Genomic DNA, 15543 nt, shown 5'->3' with positions numbered 1-15543 from the left:
CCTAGATTCTGTGAGCTGTCTGACTGGGTCTCATCCCAGAGGAGGCAGTTGAGACTATTAAGAGAGACAGCAAGAAATCCAAGCCATCAGGAAGAAGTAAATATTGCTTTTCAGGTGAGCATGCATGCTGTATTTGTAACTGTAAGTCATAACGGGGGAACTTCATCAAAATGCTTTTCTATTTTTTTTAAAGACACTGCAGAAAGCAGGAAAGGCTGGAGAGGAAAACCTAATGTGGCTTGAGAACCGTATCTCAGGGCTGGCGGAGGTTAGCACTGAATTAGAGATTCAGCGACAAAGAGTGGCTCTGGAGAACCTTTCGGCTGATGTCAGTGCACTATTTTCCTCACATTGTCAGGTACATGAAGATGGGCTTGGAACCTGGAACCTGTAAAACTTGTGTCTGAGTTTTGCCTAAAAATACATTTGTCTGATTCGTCTCTCTCACCCAGTGGGATGAGGAGAGCTTGAGTATTTTCCAGTATGACGAACTGATGGAGGAGGTGGATGGCGCTCTGGAGGAAGTTCTAAAAGCCCAAAAGGAGGCTGAAGAACAGGTCAGTAGGATCCTGGATGCTGAGGACCTGGAACAAGCCCAACAACTTAACTGTTTTCACCAGGTGAGTGCACAGACTACTTGTGTCACTGCATCATTTACTGAATGTAAAATAACATATTAAGCTAAAGCGAGAACACTCAATTTATCAACATACCGAGGTCATGAGTAAATGACATGAAAACGCATCAGACGAAATTTTGGATGCAATCCTCTGTCTCACCAACAGAAGAGAAGATTTATATTTTTTAATTTGGTAATGCAAGCTGCTTTCAGCAAATAAGGCATCTCTTATTCTGCACTGAGAAATATTCATGCTTATATTAATTTTCTTATATTTTATCTATTATGTTCTGTTGTAACAGTTGAAACAGCTTGAAAAATATGTGAGTGTGATAATGTTTCATTGCATACGAAAACTTCTGCTGTGTAAAGACCCTTAATTACAGTGGAGTTCAGTGTGAAGTAACAGGGTTGCTGCTGGTAAATTGTGTGTTGGGTCTGTGTCACAGTGCAACACTTAACAACGACTTTACATGCACATCCACTTAATTAGGAATAAGTAAACATTAGATATAAACCCTGCAGCTGTACATTTCTTGTATTTATATGACTTCAAATTTGTGTGTAGGCACTAAATTCAAACTTGGCTGTCATCATGACTTGTTCTTGTATTTATGTCTCAAGCAACATGTGAAACGCCTACATGCTTATATGAGAGAGGTGGAGCATTTGGTGTCCCGCTGTCGACAGCTGCAGAAAGAGGACCTGCTCAGTCAGTCACTACTGGAGCGAGAAGAAGCGTTTAGGGGGGTCGAAAACAAATCAGGGGTAATAGAGCACAACCTACAGGTAGACTAACCATTATTTTTCAAACATGTCAGGGTGATGAATTGTTTGTGCAAGTTTGTGCACCATAAATCCAAATTCACGTACTCCTGCTGTCTTGTTTGTTATCCAGTGTTTATGTTTAGTGTATCAGAGTGTCAATATACTGCCATATTTTTTTTCCCATGGATTCTCCAATCAGCATGTATCAAGAAGAATATGTAGATTGCCTTGAAGGCACATGCTCATATGTCAAATTACAGGTCATATTAAAACATGTAAAAAATGTTTATTATATTTTAAAACAGTTTACTTTGTATGATATTAACCAAAACACATGCTAATGGTAGGAAGTGAAGCCCCCTACTATACCCTCATGTTTAAGACAGTAAAGGAAAATGTGCACTTTTATTAGTGATGTGAAAAGAGCCTCTTTTTTGTGGGCCCAACTTTATTTTTGCCATCCTGTACCGTGAATTTAAATCCTACTATGATAATATGACAAAAAAAAAACTATTTTTGACACTGTTTATGGTAAACCCACTGTCACTCATAACTCAACTTGATGGTTGTGAATGTTATTATTACTTACTAATGGTTGTCAATCTTTGAAACCTAAGTGTAAATCAGCATTCATTGTACCTAACTGCATCCACTAACATAATGTATTTGATTCACTGTGTGTAGGTGACTCTGAGTGCCTGGCAGACATTTAAAACAGAGAGAGAAATAGTTCTGAGGGTTATCAGCAATATTGACGGTGAACTGCACAAAGAACTTATTTTCAACAGTCTGGACAGCCTGAGAACTGAACTTGAGCACATCAAGGTATGCTATGGTGATGTTCTGTTTGTTGTCTGCTCCAAAATTTAGAGGGCACTTTTAAATGTTCTCATTTTGGTCAATAGGAGCTTCTCAAAAAGACTGAGGACTGTTCATTGAAAGCAGATCTCCTCCTGGACAAAGCAGCAGATATTCAGCTCAGTCCAAATAACCAGAAGCTTCTCCTGCAGCAGGCACAGTCCACAAGCGAGACAGTGACACAACTTCAAGACCACCTCAACAAAACGTGTGTATAATTTCTCAGTAACCCATGTCCCCATGCATTTTCACCTTCATTCTCAACTTGTATGTCCACATTTGACCAAGAAGTGCAAGTATCTGACAAAATGTGTCCCAACAATATGTTGCCTTCCAGTATTGTCCATCTGGAGATGATGTCCTTCTGGTGGGAGCATTTCAGCACTGAGTTTGAGGCGTTCTCCTTTTGGATAAGTGAAAAAGAGAAAGAATTAGATCGTATCAATCCTGTCTCCTCCTCAGATCCTCTGGAAAAAAACATCAACATTGTTGAGGTGTGCTATCTCTTGCTTGGGTTATCATTCTACACTGTCTTTATGCATCTGTGCTCCGTTTACTTCAATTCAACCTTCATGCTGAGGATTGTTTTTATTTATATATAAAATATACAAATATATATATATATATATGAAATATATTTCATTTTATTTATCAAAAGACAAGATACTACTGTGAATTCAACAGCTTTGCAAAATGTAGTCATTTTCGTATTGTCACACAAAAATATATCTTCATCAAATTATATACCTGCGAGTACCAGCAAGCTTAGTTGGCACTTAAATCATGCTATCTGCTTTGGCTGTGTGCCAAGCAGTATTGGTACAGCGGAAAGGTTATTAAGATTAAATACGATTAAATTTAATCTATCCCTAAGGGAAAATGGGGCCAGTCCTCCAGCAAGACTATGATACAGGAAATAAATGAATCGTTCTGGGTAAAATATAATCTGCTGCTAAATGCCTTGTCAATCTCAGTGAGATTATTAAATGGTATAGCCATGTGATAGTTTAACATACTTGCCTATTGAGAAGTCTTCTCTCACACTTTCTTTTTGAAACGTTTGGGTCCAAGTGTCTTTTTCAGCTCATGCCCACATACTCCCTCTTCCTCTAGGTGGTTGGAGGAGACTTAGAGGAGAGAAGGGCAACTCTGGCCCAGATGCAGGAAGACTGCGAGGCACTATCAAGGTTTGTGACCCCTGGAGAGGCTGGACGGATTCAGGCACAGCTGATGGAGATGAAGCGATGCTGGGAGGCGCTGAAGAGGAGAGTAGAGCAGCTGGGTGGACAGCTCAACCAGAGCGCCTCCTACAGGCAGAGATACAATGATAACCTTGAGCAGGTACATACACATGAAGCTTCAATGTTTCTTTTTTTTATCAAAAAGATATATAAAGTAGAGGTGTAAATGTGTTTCATTTTCAAATACTAATTGTTTTCCTCTTACAGGTGAAAAAGACAATGAGGGATCTTCAAGTGAAACTCAGCTGCCCTGTCACATTATGTATCTCTTCATCTGATACATACAAGACCCTGCAGAATCATGTTGTAAGAAAAAAAATAATATTGATATCTGTTATGTCACATCAGTTTGACTAACTGTAATAATAATTATGGGCTGCGTACCTTACCTTGCATACTCAATTTTCACAAGTAAGTCATGTTACTGCAACACACTTGCTTTAAAAAAATGCATCCTTGGATTTTAAGAAAGCATCACAGAAGTCTACATGTCAGTCAAAAGCACAGATTAAAATTCCTTTACCTTTGCCACCTTTTATTACACAATGCCCAACCGAGAAACGTGCAACATACTAGACAGTGACATACTGTTTATATAGACCTAGCAGGAATGCCATGGATGGCACAACAAACACCCAGGAGAAAAACAATAATAAAAAAAATTAAATACAAAAAAGATATTATACATGATTGAAGGAGTCAGCCCACTGCACATGTTATTTTCAACATCACATGGTTGAGAATATGATGTGAAGCAGTAAATGAACAACAAGCCAATACTGGAAAAAAATCAGGAACTTTATAACATAAAATAAAGAAAATTATATTTGAATGGAATTGTAACATTTCAAGTATTTAAACTATTGACAAAATCTTTGTTCAAGTCCCAAAACACATACTTTGAAAAAACAGCATTTAATTTAAAAGTAAAATACACTTCAATTTATTGTCTTTTATTATCCATATGCATTTATTTTTTCATGTCCTTACCAATTTACCTATGTTTTTTCTATGTTATTAACACCTTATCACACTATCTGGCACTATCTATGCACAGCATGGTAAGAACTACACCGTACAGGGAACTTGTTTCTTTAATGTGCAGATGACAATAAACACTTTGAATCCCTGAATGCTTAAAATCAACAGCATCTCCATCCTTGCTTCTTTGAGGTCAAGAGATGTCCAGCACTTCAATTGCTGTACGTAGTGACTCTAAAGAGTTGTATATTTATCAAAAGAATGGAATCGTGTTGTTCGTTTCAAATTTGATCAAAATTGAATACCTCTCAGCGATGGGAATATGTCCCACATTGTCCACCCCTGAACAGATCCTTTGACAAAGTTGGCTTGTTGATGACTGTTCATTGTGAATTTATGATTTGACTGTATTCAATTGAGTGTATGCAGGTTTGCAACTGTTTTTGTCAATTTCTACAATTCACTTGATTTACTGACCAGTACCTGTCTTTTACTCAAGGAGGTCTGCCAAGCTGTTGAGCAGCTGAAGCCCAGGCTGATGGCTTTGTATTCGTCCGTGAAGAGGCTTGGAGAGGGCAGCCAGCTGGAGCAAGAGGTGGCGAACCTCCAGATACAACAGGGAGAACTGATAGAAACAGCCACAGAAAAGCAGTCTTCATTAGAGAGTCTTCTTGCACTGTGGCAAAGGTATTGCAAAGAGGCCATTATGAACTCAGGCTAAATGTTTGAGTATTAATTAATCAAAAAAATGTGACATGAAGAGTTATATCTATTTAATTACTTCACAAATTCCTTTATGTATTTACTCCCCAATCTATTATCTTAATCTTTTAAGCTTGCGTGTAGTCTGACGGTTTCAGACATCCATCACAATATGCTCACTGTCATAAAACTCAAGTGAAAGCTATTCTTTCGGCCATAATGTAAGATTCAACACATTACCCACATTATTATAGTAATTATATCCACTTAGTAACTGTGCCCCGGGAGTAGCCTAGAGTCTCTCTGGCTGCAGGCATTACCTTCTCTCTTTAATACCTATTCCAGATTAAATTTATCTGGTTTGGTATTTTGGATCTCAAAAAAGATTTGGTCCCTTTCCAAGAGCATTGTCTGACAGTTGAAGCCTTTTTTTCTAGATAAATTGATTATTCATGTTTTTTCTTCACAATGTTTATTTTTGTCTGTGCGGGTCTCATTGTCAGACATATATTGAATTTTTATTTCATAAACTTTAGTATTTCCTATTTTATCTCTTTGCTGTTCATTGCTCTTTTATTTGTCATCTCTGCCAGTTTATTTCCTGAAACGTTCTCTCATGCTAGTGCAACAAGAAAGAGTGAGATCTTGTCTTTGACTCCATTTGTCCGTCCAGCAATCAGTCATGCATTCCTGATAATATGCTGCTCTTATCATTCTCTTTGTTCACAAAATGGTGTGATGGTGTCACATTCTTTGTATTATTCATAAGGGAATATTATGATCCATTTAAAAGGTGTCTGTGGAAAAGCTTTGGTATTTGTGGTTTACCTAGCATGAAGGTCTAATTTATTTGTTTGTTTATGCATTTATTTATCACTTTTACAAGACAGTATTTGTGCTGCTAAACTTCTGCTGGTACGCATGTGTGTGTTTGACTTTGTGTTGCTCCATAACCCATTTGTCCCCTGCAGGCGTATGCATGGGGGATTACTTACAGCAGTGGGTGCACTGGCAAGATATGGTCACCCATTTCTGACACTAAGCCATGGTCAGCTTAAGAGTAAACGTAGAAATTGTCACTTTGAAAATGACTCTGTGTGTGTGTGTGTGTGTGTATGTGTGTGTGTGTGTGTGTGCACGCGCTTGTGTGGGGTGTGTAATATTAACTTTTATTGTATTTATTCTAACAAACCTGCTGCATAAATTTGATTTGATTTGATTTGTATCTTTAGATTTGAAAAGGAGAACTCGTCCATGACAAACTGGCTAGACAGAGGCGAGTCACTTTGCTGTCCGACAAATGAACTGCTCTCTGCAGATAAAATGAAGCTCAGGAGTGAGCTAGAAACTGTGCAGGTGAATCAATTGATTATTCATGCATTGTTTTTCTCTTGAAAGTTTTTTTCTTTCTTTCATCTTCATCTGAATTTGCAATGCATTCATCGTGTCAATTGGACTTGTGTTTTCTCTCAAAATGTTAAACCCCCCTTAAGTGATAAATTCTCAGCTATATCTGTGTTGTATAATTTTTTTTCTGTACAGGAAATGCAGAGAGAGACGCCATCGTATGAGGCCCTCCTTCAGGGCCTTGTGAATCTTGGTCATTGTCTTTATCCTTCAACACCAGAAGCTTGTATACATGATGATCTTACAAAACTACAGGACAGATGCTCTTCATTAAAGGAAATCATGGCACAAAGGTAATGCTCATTTGATAGAAGTGTCTTTACAGTTAAATCAATTGAAAGATTCAAGATTCAAAGCATTTATTGTCACATTTACAGTATAGAAATGTGTTTCCCTGTAGATTGAAATTCCTACATTGCTGTCTGCAGCGAATTGATTCTTCCATAAGATGTAATTTGAATATAAGGTTTTGATTCACTTTCACTGGCCAAATATCTTACAACCATTTTTTAGACTGGACAAACTGGAGTCTCACTTGTCACAGCTGGAGCTTTTTGACCAGACACTTACAACGATGACTCAAAGAAATGAACATTTCCTGTCTGAACTGAGAAGCATGTTTCTGGTGGACATTACCACTGTTGACATTGCAGTTAGTAAACTCAAGGTGAGGAATAAACCATAAGCAGTGAAGGGCTTTATATGCAGAAATATCAGGATGCTGGTGTGAACAACGTTGAAAATTAATAGACCTATCTTGTTCCAGGAGCACGAGTCACAACTTCAAGCCCATTCATCACTTGCAGGGGCTCTTCAGCAAAGAGAGTTCTCTCTGTTCCACTGCTCAACTCTAGAAGCCCAGCAGCAGCTCCAGGGCTGGAGAGAGGATTGCCTGCAACCCCTCACTGAATCTCAGCGTCTGCTGCGCCTCCGGAGAGGGTGCCTAACAGAGTTACAGACTTTTCTTAAACAGCATGAAGCGGCAGCTAAGGCTGTTCGCTGTCTGCAAGAGGGAGTAGAGGGCAGGGGGAGCTGGGACCAATCCAAAGCTGAAGACCTGTGTCGTGGAATCGTCGAAGTTGCGAAGGACTTGGCACGGCTTGAGGCCGAGGCAGTTGGATTAGATGGAGAGATGAGCAAGGCGCACCTTCACTTGTGTGGTGCTGAGTGCCAGGACTCTAAAGACTTGAGCAGCCCACAGGGAAGGACATCTTGCAGAGGGCAGACGGTGGCCCTTACAAGGGCTCTGGAAGAGGTGCAGAGGGGTTTGGGATGGAGGCAGAGTGAAGCAGATGCTTTAGGTGCTCTGTGGAGCTCATTTAGGGGGAGGAGGGAAGAGGTGATGAAGAATTTGAAGAAACTGGACGATGAAATCAGGAAAGAGGGGGCCAGAGATATCTCTGTCCAGGTCTTTCAAAGCAGGTATGTAACAGTAAGAAATACAGTGGTTTGATTTCATTTGTAACTTGTAAGATTGGCTGCTTTCAGACACTCATCCAAAATAAGAGTGACATTTAAATACAAAGATGCAACATTTTTGGGTATCTAAAGCTATGTAATGTATATGTATTATATGATGTTTTATAAAACAGTATGTTTAAATGACTTGAATGCAATTTATAGAAGATATGGAGAGTGACAGGAAGCAAAGGTCCTCATGTGGACATAAAAATGTCGCACACTGAATATTTTAGTCTGATCTAATGTTTTTTTTTTTTTTGCGTTTTTGGTCTTATGATGTCATGACTTTATACTCATCCATTTTGGAAACATTTCTGCCAGCTCATGATTCGGATATGCATTTTTGCATAAATTAAAAACCTTCATCAATACAAACCCAATCCACTTACTGCCTGGAAAAGTGTATTTAGAGGGAATAAAACCTATAATGCCTGTTGTTTTCTGCGGTATCTATTTCTTCCAGGCTACGTTTTTTTATCCAGCTGGAGGACGACCTCCAGTCCCTGCAGCATTCGAAAGAGTGGTTGGAGGAGAAAGGAAGCCAATTGGCCCAGAGAGACAGTGAGCTGGCTGGGGAGGCTCACAGAGAAATTACCCTGGTGAAGACAGTCTGGGAGAATGTCAGGACTCTCATTGCCAATGGGTAAGTAAAGGAGTGAGAAGAGGGGGCTTGTCTAATTGACCTAATCTCTCAATTATATTAAAACTAAGTGAATAACTTCTGATCATGCATAGGACAAAAGGTTATGTTCTGCCAGTTAAAAAAGTTATAGCACCAATGTTTTCTTTCCTCGTCATGCAGCCAGGAGCAAAGTAGAGTTGTGGTGGACCTTCTCTCCCATTTCCACCGGCTGAAGTCGGTCCTCAGTGCAACCATTGAGAATGCACAGAGTGTTGCTCATAACCTACCCAGTCACAACCATAATGCTCAGGAGGCCAGAACATCTTTCACACGGGTGAGATCTCAATTGATTCATTGGAATATTAGGACATTTTTCTGTTTATGACCATTTAAAGGGGATTCCCTCCATGGTACTGCAAATTTTATAATGATGGAAATTTGAACTGAGAAAAAAAACAACATGTTGATTCAAACTGCATTATAGGAGGGCCTTTTTTTCCTCAATATTTATGGAGGAATTGCACAATACTTAACCATTACATGAACATTCATTTTTTTAAGAAATCTTCCTGTTTTACTTGTAGTTCATAGTGGGTGTTAAGTTATGTGTATTTTAGTCAAGGTTATCTTCCACATCGCCAGCATTGCATTTATACCATAACTACCTGCTGCAACTCTCCAGTAGCTGCAGCGTCTCTCCCTCTAGTGGTGGTGTGGTAACACTCCTTAAATATTCACCAACCTTTACGTCCCTCCAGCATGAGACAGTCCACGCTGAGCTGAGAGAGAAGCAAGCGGACATGGATCAGCTCATCAGCATATTGGAGGACCTCCAGAGGGAGCTTGAGAAGGTTCCAAGCTCTGAATTTTGCTTCATCCAGAAAGAAATGGAGACATTAAGGGATCAGTGGCTGGAGGTGAGCTGTATAATGTATTTCACCAAGGCCAATTGAGTAATTTCCTTGAATGTGAGGTACAAATTGTGTAGTATTTTAAGGGAAGTTTCTGGAAATGGCCAATTTTCCAGAAACTGTGTAAACTGCTACACAAATATATGCAGATTTAGTATGATAATAGCCATGCAGATTATTAAGCTGTGGTGGAGATTTGTCATGGAGTATTAGTGTCTAAAATACAGCTCAGCAATAAAAAACCCTGGGTCTTTATTTAATTCACTCTCCTTTGAATTCCTTTGTGGAATTAAATTGGCTGTTCAACTGTCACAAAGAAGACAGAAATATAAACAAGTCTTGAAATGTTATATGTCCCTTTGTCTTCCACACTTCTTCTCCTAACATTTGTAAGTCTGCTGAGTCTTAATTTCCTCATATCTGTCAGTAAAATCACAGCAAGGAAACAAAGAGAGAAAATGAAAACCAGAGAAGGAATGTACTGAGATGGTTGCTGTCCTTATTATCAGGTGTCAGAGAGGATACAAACAAATCAAGAAAGACTGGGCTACTGTGTCTCCCTGTGGGATGACCTGAAGAACATGGAGCAAGACATTAACCAATGGACAACCACCTCCATCATGGATCTCTCCGACAGCATTACTAATCTCAGTGACAAGGAGAAGACAGAGGCCCGTCTTGCAGCCTTTCAGGTCAGAGAAAACTAGATAGTCTGAATTTAGACTGTTGAAGGTCTAAACCCCCTATGGGTTGACTTAACTGAAATGTCCTTCACCATCTGCAGGCAGAAGTTGAGAAGAGGGAACAGAGGCTGGATGCACTCCAGGAGAGAGTGACAGATCTGACAGAGCAAGCGAAACTGCAAGAAACCCCTTTACAAATGCAGGTAAAGGACAAGGACAAACATAGGAAATCTTCACTGGTATATTTATGTCAAATCAAATTTCATACTCTATTTGAATGTCAAAGAATAATAACATTTATTTACATTTGGTAAAAAAACACTTGTTTTGCTTAGCACCTGTATTACCTTTACAGAAATTACAATTAGAAGTAGCACTGCACCTCAAACTATGTTAATGGGCTTTATAAACGTTATAAAAAAGCACAGCGACATACTTTCAAAACAACATTTCTATATTACATGAATGTGCCTCGAACGTCCTACTTACAGACTATGAAAAATTTGCTGTTAGAAAACTATTCTTGTACGTACTAATGGAGATATATCACTATCCTGTGATTTCTTGAGCAAACCTCCAGGATGGAGGAGGGCCTCGGTGTGGTGGATGCACCCAGTTTTACTGCACCATGGTAGCACCCAGCAGGTGTAGTGCTATGAGCTGAACCTCAGTCATTGTCCGAATAAACAGCAGGACATTATCTGCTTCAGAGTGCTTCCTCTCCAAGGTCACTGGGAGAGCAAGCAGCAGCGGAGGCCTCTGTTGTGCTTGTCTGGGAGCTAACAGTCCAAAAAACTGGTTGATACAAAGCAGGAACACAATGGCTGTAGTAATTTCACATGACTGATTCAAAATTTCTCAATGAGCAGACAGAGAGGTTGTGTCTGCAGCCTCCTCTCAAGATATTTGACTTGCTCTTTTTGTGGAAAAAATAGTTGAAATTATACATGGACAATATAAAATTGCTAGATATACACCTTTTATATTATTAGAAGGACACTTTTTATTCACAAATAGTAATATTTATGCCTTAATGTTTGCTTGCTATGTTGTGCTAATTCAGCTGCATGAAAATAGTAAATGCCTGTTCTTGACCCAGGTCTTGGAGTCAGACCTAAAGAAGAAGATGGCCCATGCGCAGGAGGTTTACAATCAGGCCAAACACACCCTGACTTTCTTTAGTTTCCAAAAGCAGCGGCTGGAAGATCTTATATGTCAGATGTCTGACCGGTTGGAGACGGTTGAGAGTTCCTTAACCGACCTCACAGAGGCCACTTCTGAAGACATTGGGAAAATTAAGGTAGGGCAAGATCATTTGCCTCAATATAGTGCAATATCTCAATTGTGTTTATCATTCTTCTCTAAGAGCTGTACAAATCCATATTATCATTTTATTAGATGTTAAAAGAACTTGCTCATTTTCTTACCACTCTGCATCAGGATCTGCAGGATGTTATTCAGAGACAGAGGGCAGACATGGACTCAGCAAGAGAAGCTTTAAGCGCTCTATGCAGATCACACCCCTCTCAGGAGCTGTCTCAACTCACTGCTGACCTCACCTCCATTGCTCAGTGGACAGAAGCTGTTGCTCAGCGCTGTAACAAAACCAGGGGCAACCTACAGGATGGGCTGCAGCTCCACTTCAGTGGTAAAATATCACTTGGGATATTTGGTGGTTCCATTGAGGAGCTCCTGTGAAATGAAAACATCTCTTCCTAAAGAGATTTTCCTTTTTAGATATATTAATCAAGATGACTTTTATAACACCAATATCACACGGGTGCCACTTGAACACATCTGAAAAACTCACCAGGCTATAATCACCAGGCTAAACTGCATAATGCATGTCATGTGTTCGTGTTAGCGCTGTAGAAGATTTAGTTTTGATTATCTAACATTTTCCCCGGTGTACACTGAAATTGCCCACTACAACACACACTCCATTGACACAGTGTTTTGTACATCAGTACACTCTCATTTCTCAGACACACACCTGTGCCTCGGAGAGTAATGTTGCTCTTGTCACATCCACTCTCGAGGGAGTCATTTTGGGCTTGTTGCCAAGCAACCTGGCGCTGCTCAGTATGGACACACCCATATACTCGATCAGCCTCAGTCCATCTTCCAGTCTTTAGATTTTGTTTGTAGTTGCTTTACTTTTATGTCGTTTCTGTTTTTTGTCACGTAACATCAGTTTGCCTCAGCTTTCACACTAAAGATTCCCCTTTCATTTGAAGTTTATCTTTTCTTTCCTTTTCCCTCAGATGTTGTTCAAGAGTTCCACTCCTGGCTCTCAGATTTAAAGTTGGAATTGAAAGTGTTTTCAAATCAGTCCGGAGATGTGGCCACCCTGGGATCGAAGTTGCAAAGACTGAAGGTACTTTGACAAACCTTATTCTCCTAATACTTCTAATTATTCAATTTCTACTGAAGTAAACTGTAATCAGTATTACATCTTATCATGTATCTATTTTTTTTATTACTTGAAATACATATACAGTTTTAGAGCATTTCTTCTCATGTGCATAGGAGTCAATTGAGCAGGTGGCAAGGGGTGAGGAGCGTCTAACTCAGGTTTGTGTGGCAGCTGAAAAGCTCCAATTACACCTGACAAAAGCTGGAGTCACGCAGGTCCAAGAGCATCTCGCCTCCTGCCAGAAGGAGTGGACGAACTACCTTGATAGCTGCTCTCAGAGCCAACAAGACTTGGAAGAGAGTATTAATGTCCTGAAAAAGCAAGTCATCAGTTGCCACATCATACATGCAAAAGCGTTTGTCAGTTTTCAGTGCAAAGCAAATAACTATGTCTCCTCTCCTCTCCTCTCCTCTCCTCTCCTCTCCTCTCCTCTCCTCTCCTCTCCTCTCCTCTCCTTGCCCCTTCACTCCTATATTCTTTTCTTCATTCACCCCCCTGTCTACAGTTTTGATGATACCACTGCAAGTGCAAGAGAATGGCTTAAGCAGATGGAGGTCAATCTCAAGAGCGAGTCTGTCATTGGTGTAGACAGCCAGCAAGGTGCCTCTGATGCTGCAGATGAACTGCAGAGGATGGAAAATATCCATAGGGAGTTGCTAGCAAGACGGTAATTAAATGTAAACATGAGAGGCGATGTCACATAGATATAACATCATAAGCTGATGAATATTTAACAGTTAGATATCACTGTTTCTTAACAGGGACTCAATTGAGCGTGTCTGTCAGAAGGCTCAGTCCCTGTCTGAAGTTGGACGGGGGTCAGGTGGAGAGGTCAAAGTGGCTGCCGAGCTGCAGATGGAGCACCAGGCCCTGTTGAAAGCAGCCAGAGAGAGGCTACGGGGCTGTCATGATAGCCAGGCATTTGGAGAAACCCTCCAAGGGATTTGGTCCTGGCTAGAGGAGATCCAGGAGAGACTGGGTACAGTTGACAGCACCATGGGAACAAAAGAGCAGTTGGAGCAGAGGCTGGAGACTGTGCAGGTCAGAAAGCATTATAGTATAACATTATGTCCAAAAACTATATCTAAATATATTGTTGAAGGACAAAATATATTTGTTTTATTTGTTCAGAAACATAGATATTGTCTTTCAGCTTGCACATTTTATATTCTGTCATTTGGATCACTTACAGATTTTCAAGATGTAAAACCACTGCCTCCAAGTGAACAAAAGATGGGGCTGTTTCACTGAAAAAGCATTTTCATAAAATTTGGATGTCTATTAATAGTTTACACCGATCTGGCTCTGTTTGCACAGGATATCCTTCTTTTGAAGGGGGAAGGAGAGGTCAAGCTGAATATGGCAATGGGTAAGGGTGAGCTGACTTTGCGTAGCAATGCTACCTCCGGACAGGAAGTGGTCCATTCTCAGCTTCAGGAGTTGGAGGATGCCTGGGCCACGTTGCTTGTGACCACCATGAGTTGCCACAGGTACCAAAGCTACATAGCTGCTGTCTAATCTTGCCACATGTTCCCCACAGACAAATACCCGGTCTCCAATGAGCCGAAAAATCCTCTGTCTTTGGAGTAAACTAGTTATTTTTATCTTTATAGAATTATGTCATTTATTGCAGTTACCAGGTTAAGTACACAATGAAACACATTTTCTATTTTATATTTCATAACTCTAAGTTCTGTGTCTGCTAATATTTTTAGGTTTGTGTGTGTGTGTGCATAACAGCATGCACATGGGCCTGTGCTTGTTGGTGTTTAATGGACCAATAATGGCCCCTTGTAGGAAAAAAATTGATCTCATTATAGTCTAAATGGCGGATGGCAAACATTGGGTCACACATGTGGTGCGTTTGTGTATGAAAAGGCAGGAGGGAAGAGGGAGCAGGTGAATGGGAGGTGGGCGTATTTTGTAGATGCCGGAGTAACAGATGGCAAGAAAAATTAAGGCTGTGTATCTGTGCCCATGACTGTTGAAACAGGTGATAAAAAAGGGGTGGAGGCAGTCAACCAGCATTACAAGCAATTCATACATCTAGCCATATCATGAATATGAATTAGACTACAAATCTACACAGTCTTCTATTAAAAGATGACATTATATTATAACTCATGCTAGTTGGAATCAGCCATTGTAAATTACCATAATTAGGGCAAGGTAGTGTATAAAGATAGAAAATGCTGTATGTATTTTGATCTACCTCTTTTTCGACAAATTACAAATGCATTAATACATAACAAAGGTAAATTAACTGGATGGTTCCAGACCTCAGTGAGAAATTGTTTAATTTCTCTTTTATTCAAAAGAGGAAAGCATCTGACACTATAATTCAAACAAACTAAACCGTTTCAATGCAATATCTTGATTTATTATGATATTTTTAAACACTTAATCTTAGAGGGATTTTTTTGTATTTTGACAGGTTTCAGTCTTTTTATTCTATACACAATTATTTTGCTAACTTGTTGAACCCTCTCCCCACAGCCGGTTGGAGTGGACTGTATCACAGTGGGGAGGATACCTGGAAAGTGCCGCCCAACTGCGTTGCTGGATGGAAGCTGTAGAGCGGGAGGTGTGTGCCCCCCTCACCCCTCAACCAGGACCAAGAGAGAAAGCCTCACAGCTAGAAAGACTCCGATCCCTGCTGGCTGACCTAGAAGACCACCAGATGGCATTGTCCAGCCTGGAGGAAAAAGCCAGAGAACTCTTCAAGAAGACTGGTGATTCTAGCTTTAACCATGGCACTCGTACTCAACTACAAGGACAGTTTGATGAGCTCACAGCTTTGGTTGAGGTGTGGACAATATAACTTTATTTCATCATAAAACATTTTCACCTGGTTCTAGCCTATAGTGTTTACTC

The 15543-nt window shown here is 40.0% G+C and overlaps 1 protein-coding gene across 1 annotated transcript in view; it reads left to right on the top strand.

The window, feature by feature from the left end:
* The window catches only part of syne1a (spectrin repeat containing, nuclear envelope 1a), a 117327-nt gene that overhangs the window by 25158 nt on the left and 76626 nt on the right, over window positions 1–15543 (top strand). Inside the window, exons 27-53 of the mRNA XM_086166654.1 lie at window positions 6–114; window positions 194–358; window positions 453–620; window positions 1244–1408; window positions 2072–2212; window positions 2293–2453; window positions 2583–2739; window positions 3359–3586; window positions 3694–3792; window positions 4967–5154; window positions 6402–6525; window positions 6712–6869; window positions 7090–7243; window positions 7343–7998; window positions 8501–8680; window positions 8840–8993; window positions 9418–9576; window positions 10080–10262; window positions 10355–10456; window positions 11353–11553; window positions 11694–11901; window positions 12518–12630; window positions 12783–12988; window positions 13175–13336; window positions 13431–13710; window positions 13987–14159; window positions 15166–15475. Coding sequence (XP_086022780.1) covers window positions 6–114; window positions 194–358; window positions 453–620; window positions 1244–1408; window positions 2072–2212; window positions 2293–2453; window positions 2583–2739; window positions 3359–3586; window positions 3694–3792; window positions 4967–5154; window positions 6402–6525; window positions 6712–6869; window positions 7090–7243; window positions 7343–7998; window positions 8501–8680; window positions 8840–8993; window positions 9418–9576; window positions 10080–10262; window positions 10355–10456; window positions 11353–11553; window positions 11694–11901; window positions 12518–12630; window positions 12783–12988; window positions 13175–13336; window positions 13431–13710; window positions 13987–14159; window positions 15166–15475 — 5104 coding nt within the window. The remainder of the gene's footprint in view (window positions 1–5; window positions 115–193; window positions 359–452; window positions 621–1243; window positions 1409–2071; window positions 2213–2292; window positions 2454–2582; window positions 2740–3358; window positions 3587–3693; window positions 3793–4966; window positions 5155–6401; window positions 6526–6711; window positions 6870–7089; window positions 7244–7342; window positions 7999–8500; window positions 8681–8839; window positions 8994–9417; window positions 9577–10079; window positions 10263–10354; window positions 10457–11352; window positions 11554–11693; window positions 11902–12517; window positions 12631–12782; window positions 12989–13174; window positions 13337–13430; window positions 13711–13986; window positions 14160–15165; window positions 15476–15543) is intronic.

Source organism: Fistularia commersonii, chromosome 20 (assembly GCF_037954325.1).
Source record: "Fistularia commersonii isolate RoL2024-O1a breed Wild chromosome 20, RoL_Fcom_v1.0, whole genome shotgun sequence".
Classification (NCBI taxonomy): Eukaryota; Metazoa; Chordata; class Actinopteri; order Syngnathiformes; family Fistulariidae; genus Fistularia; species Fistularia commersonii.
This window is presented reverse-complemented; position numbering and strand designations above follow the sequence as displayed.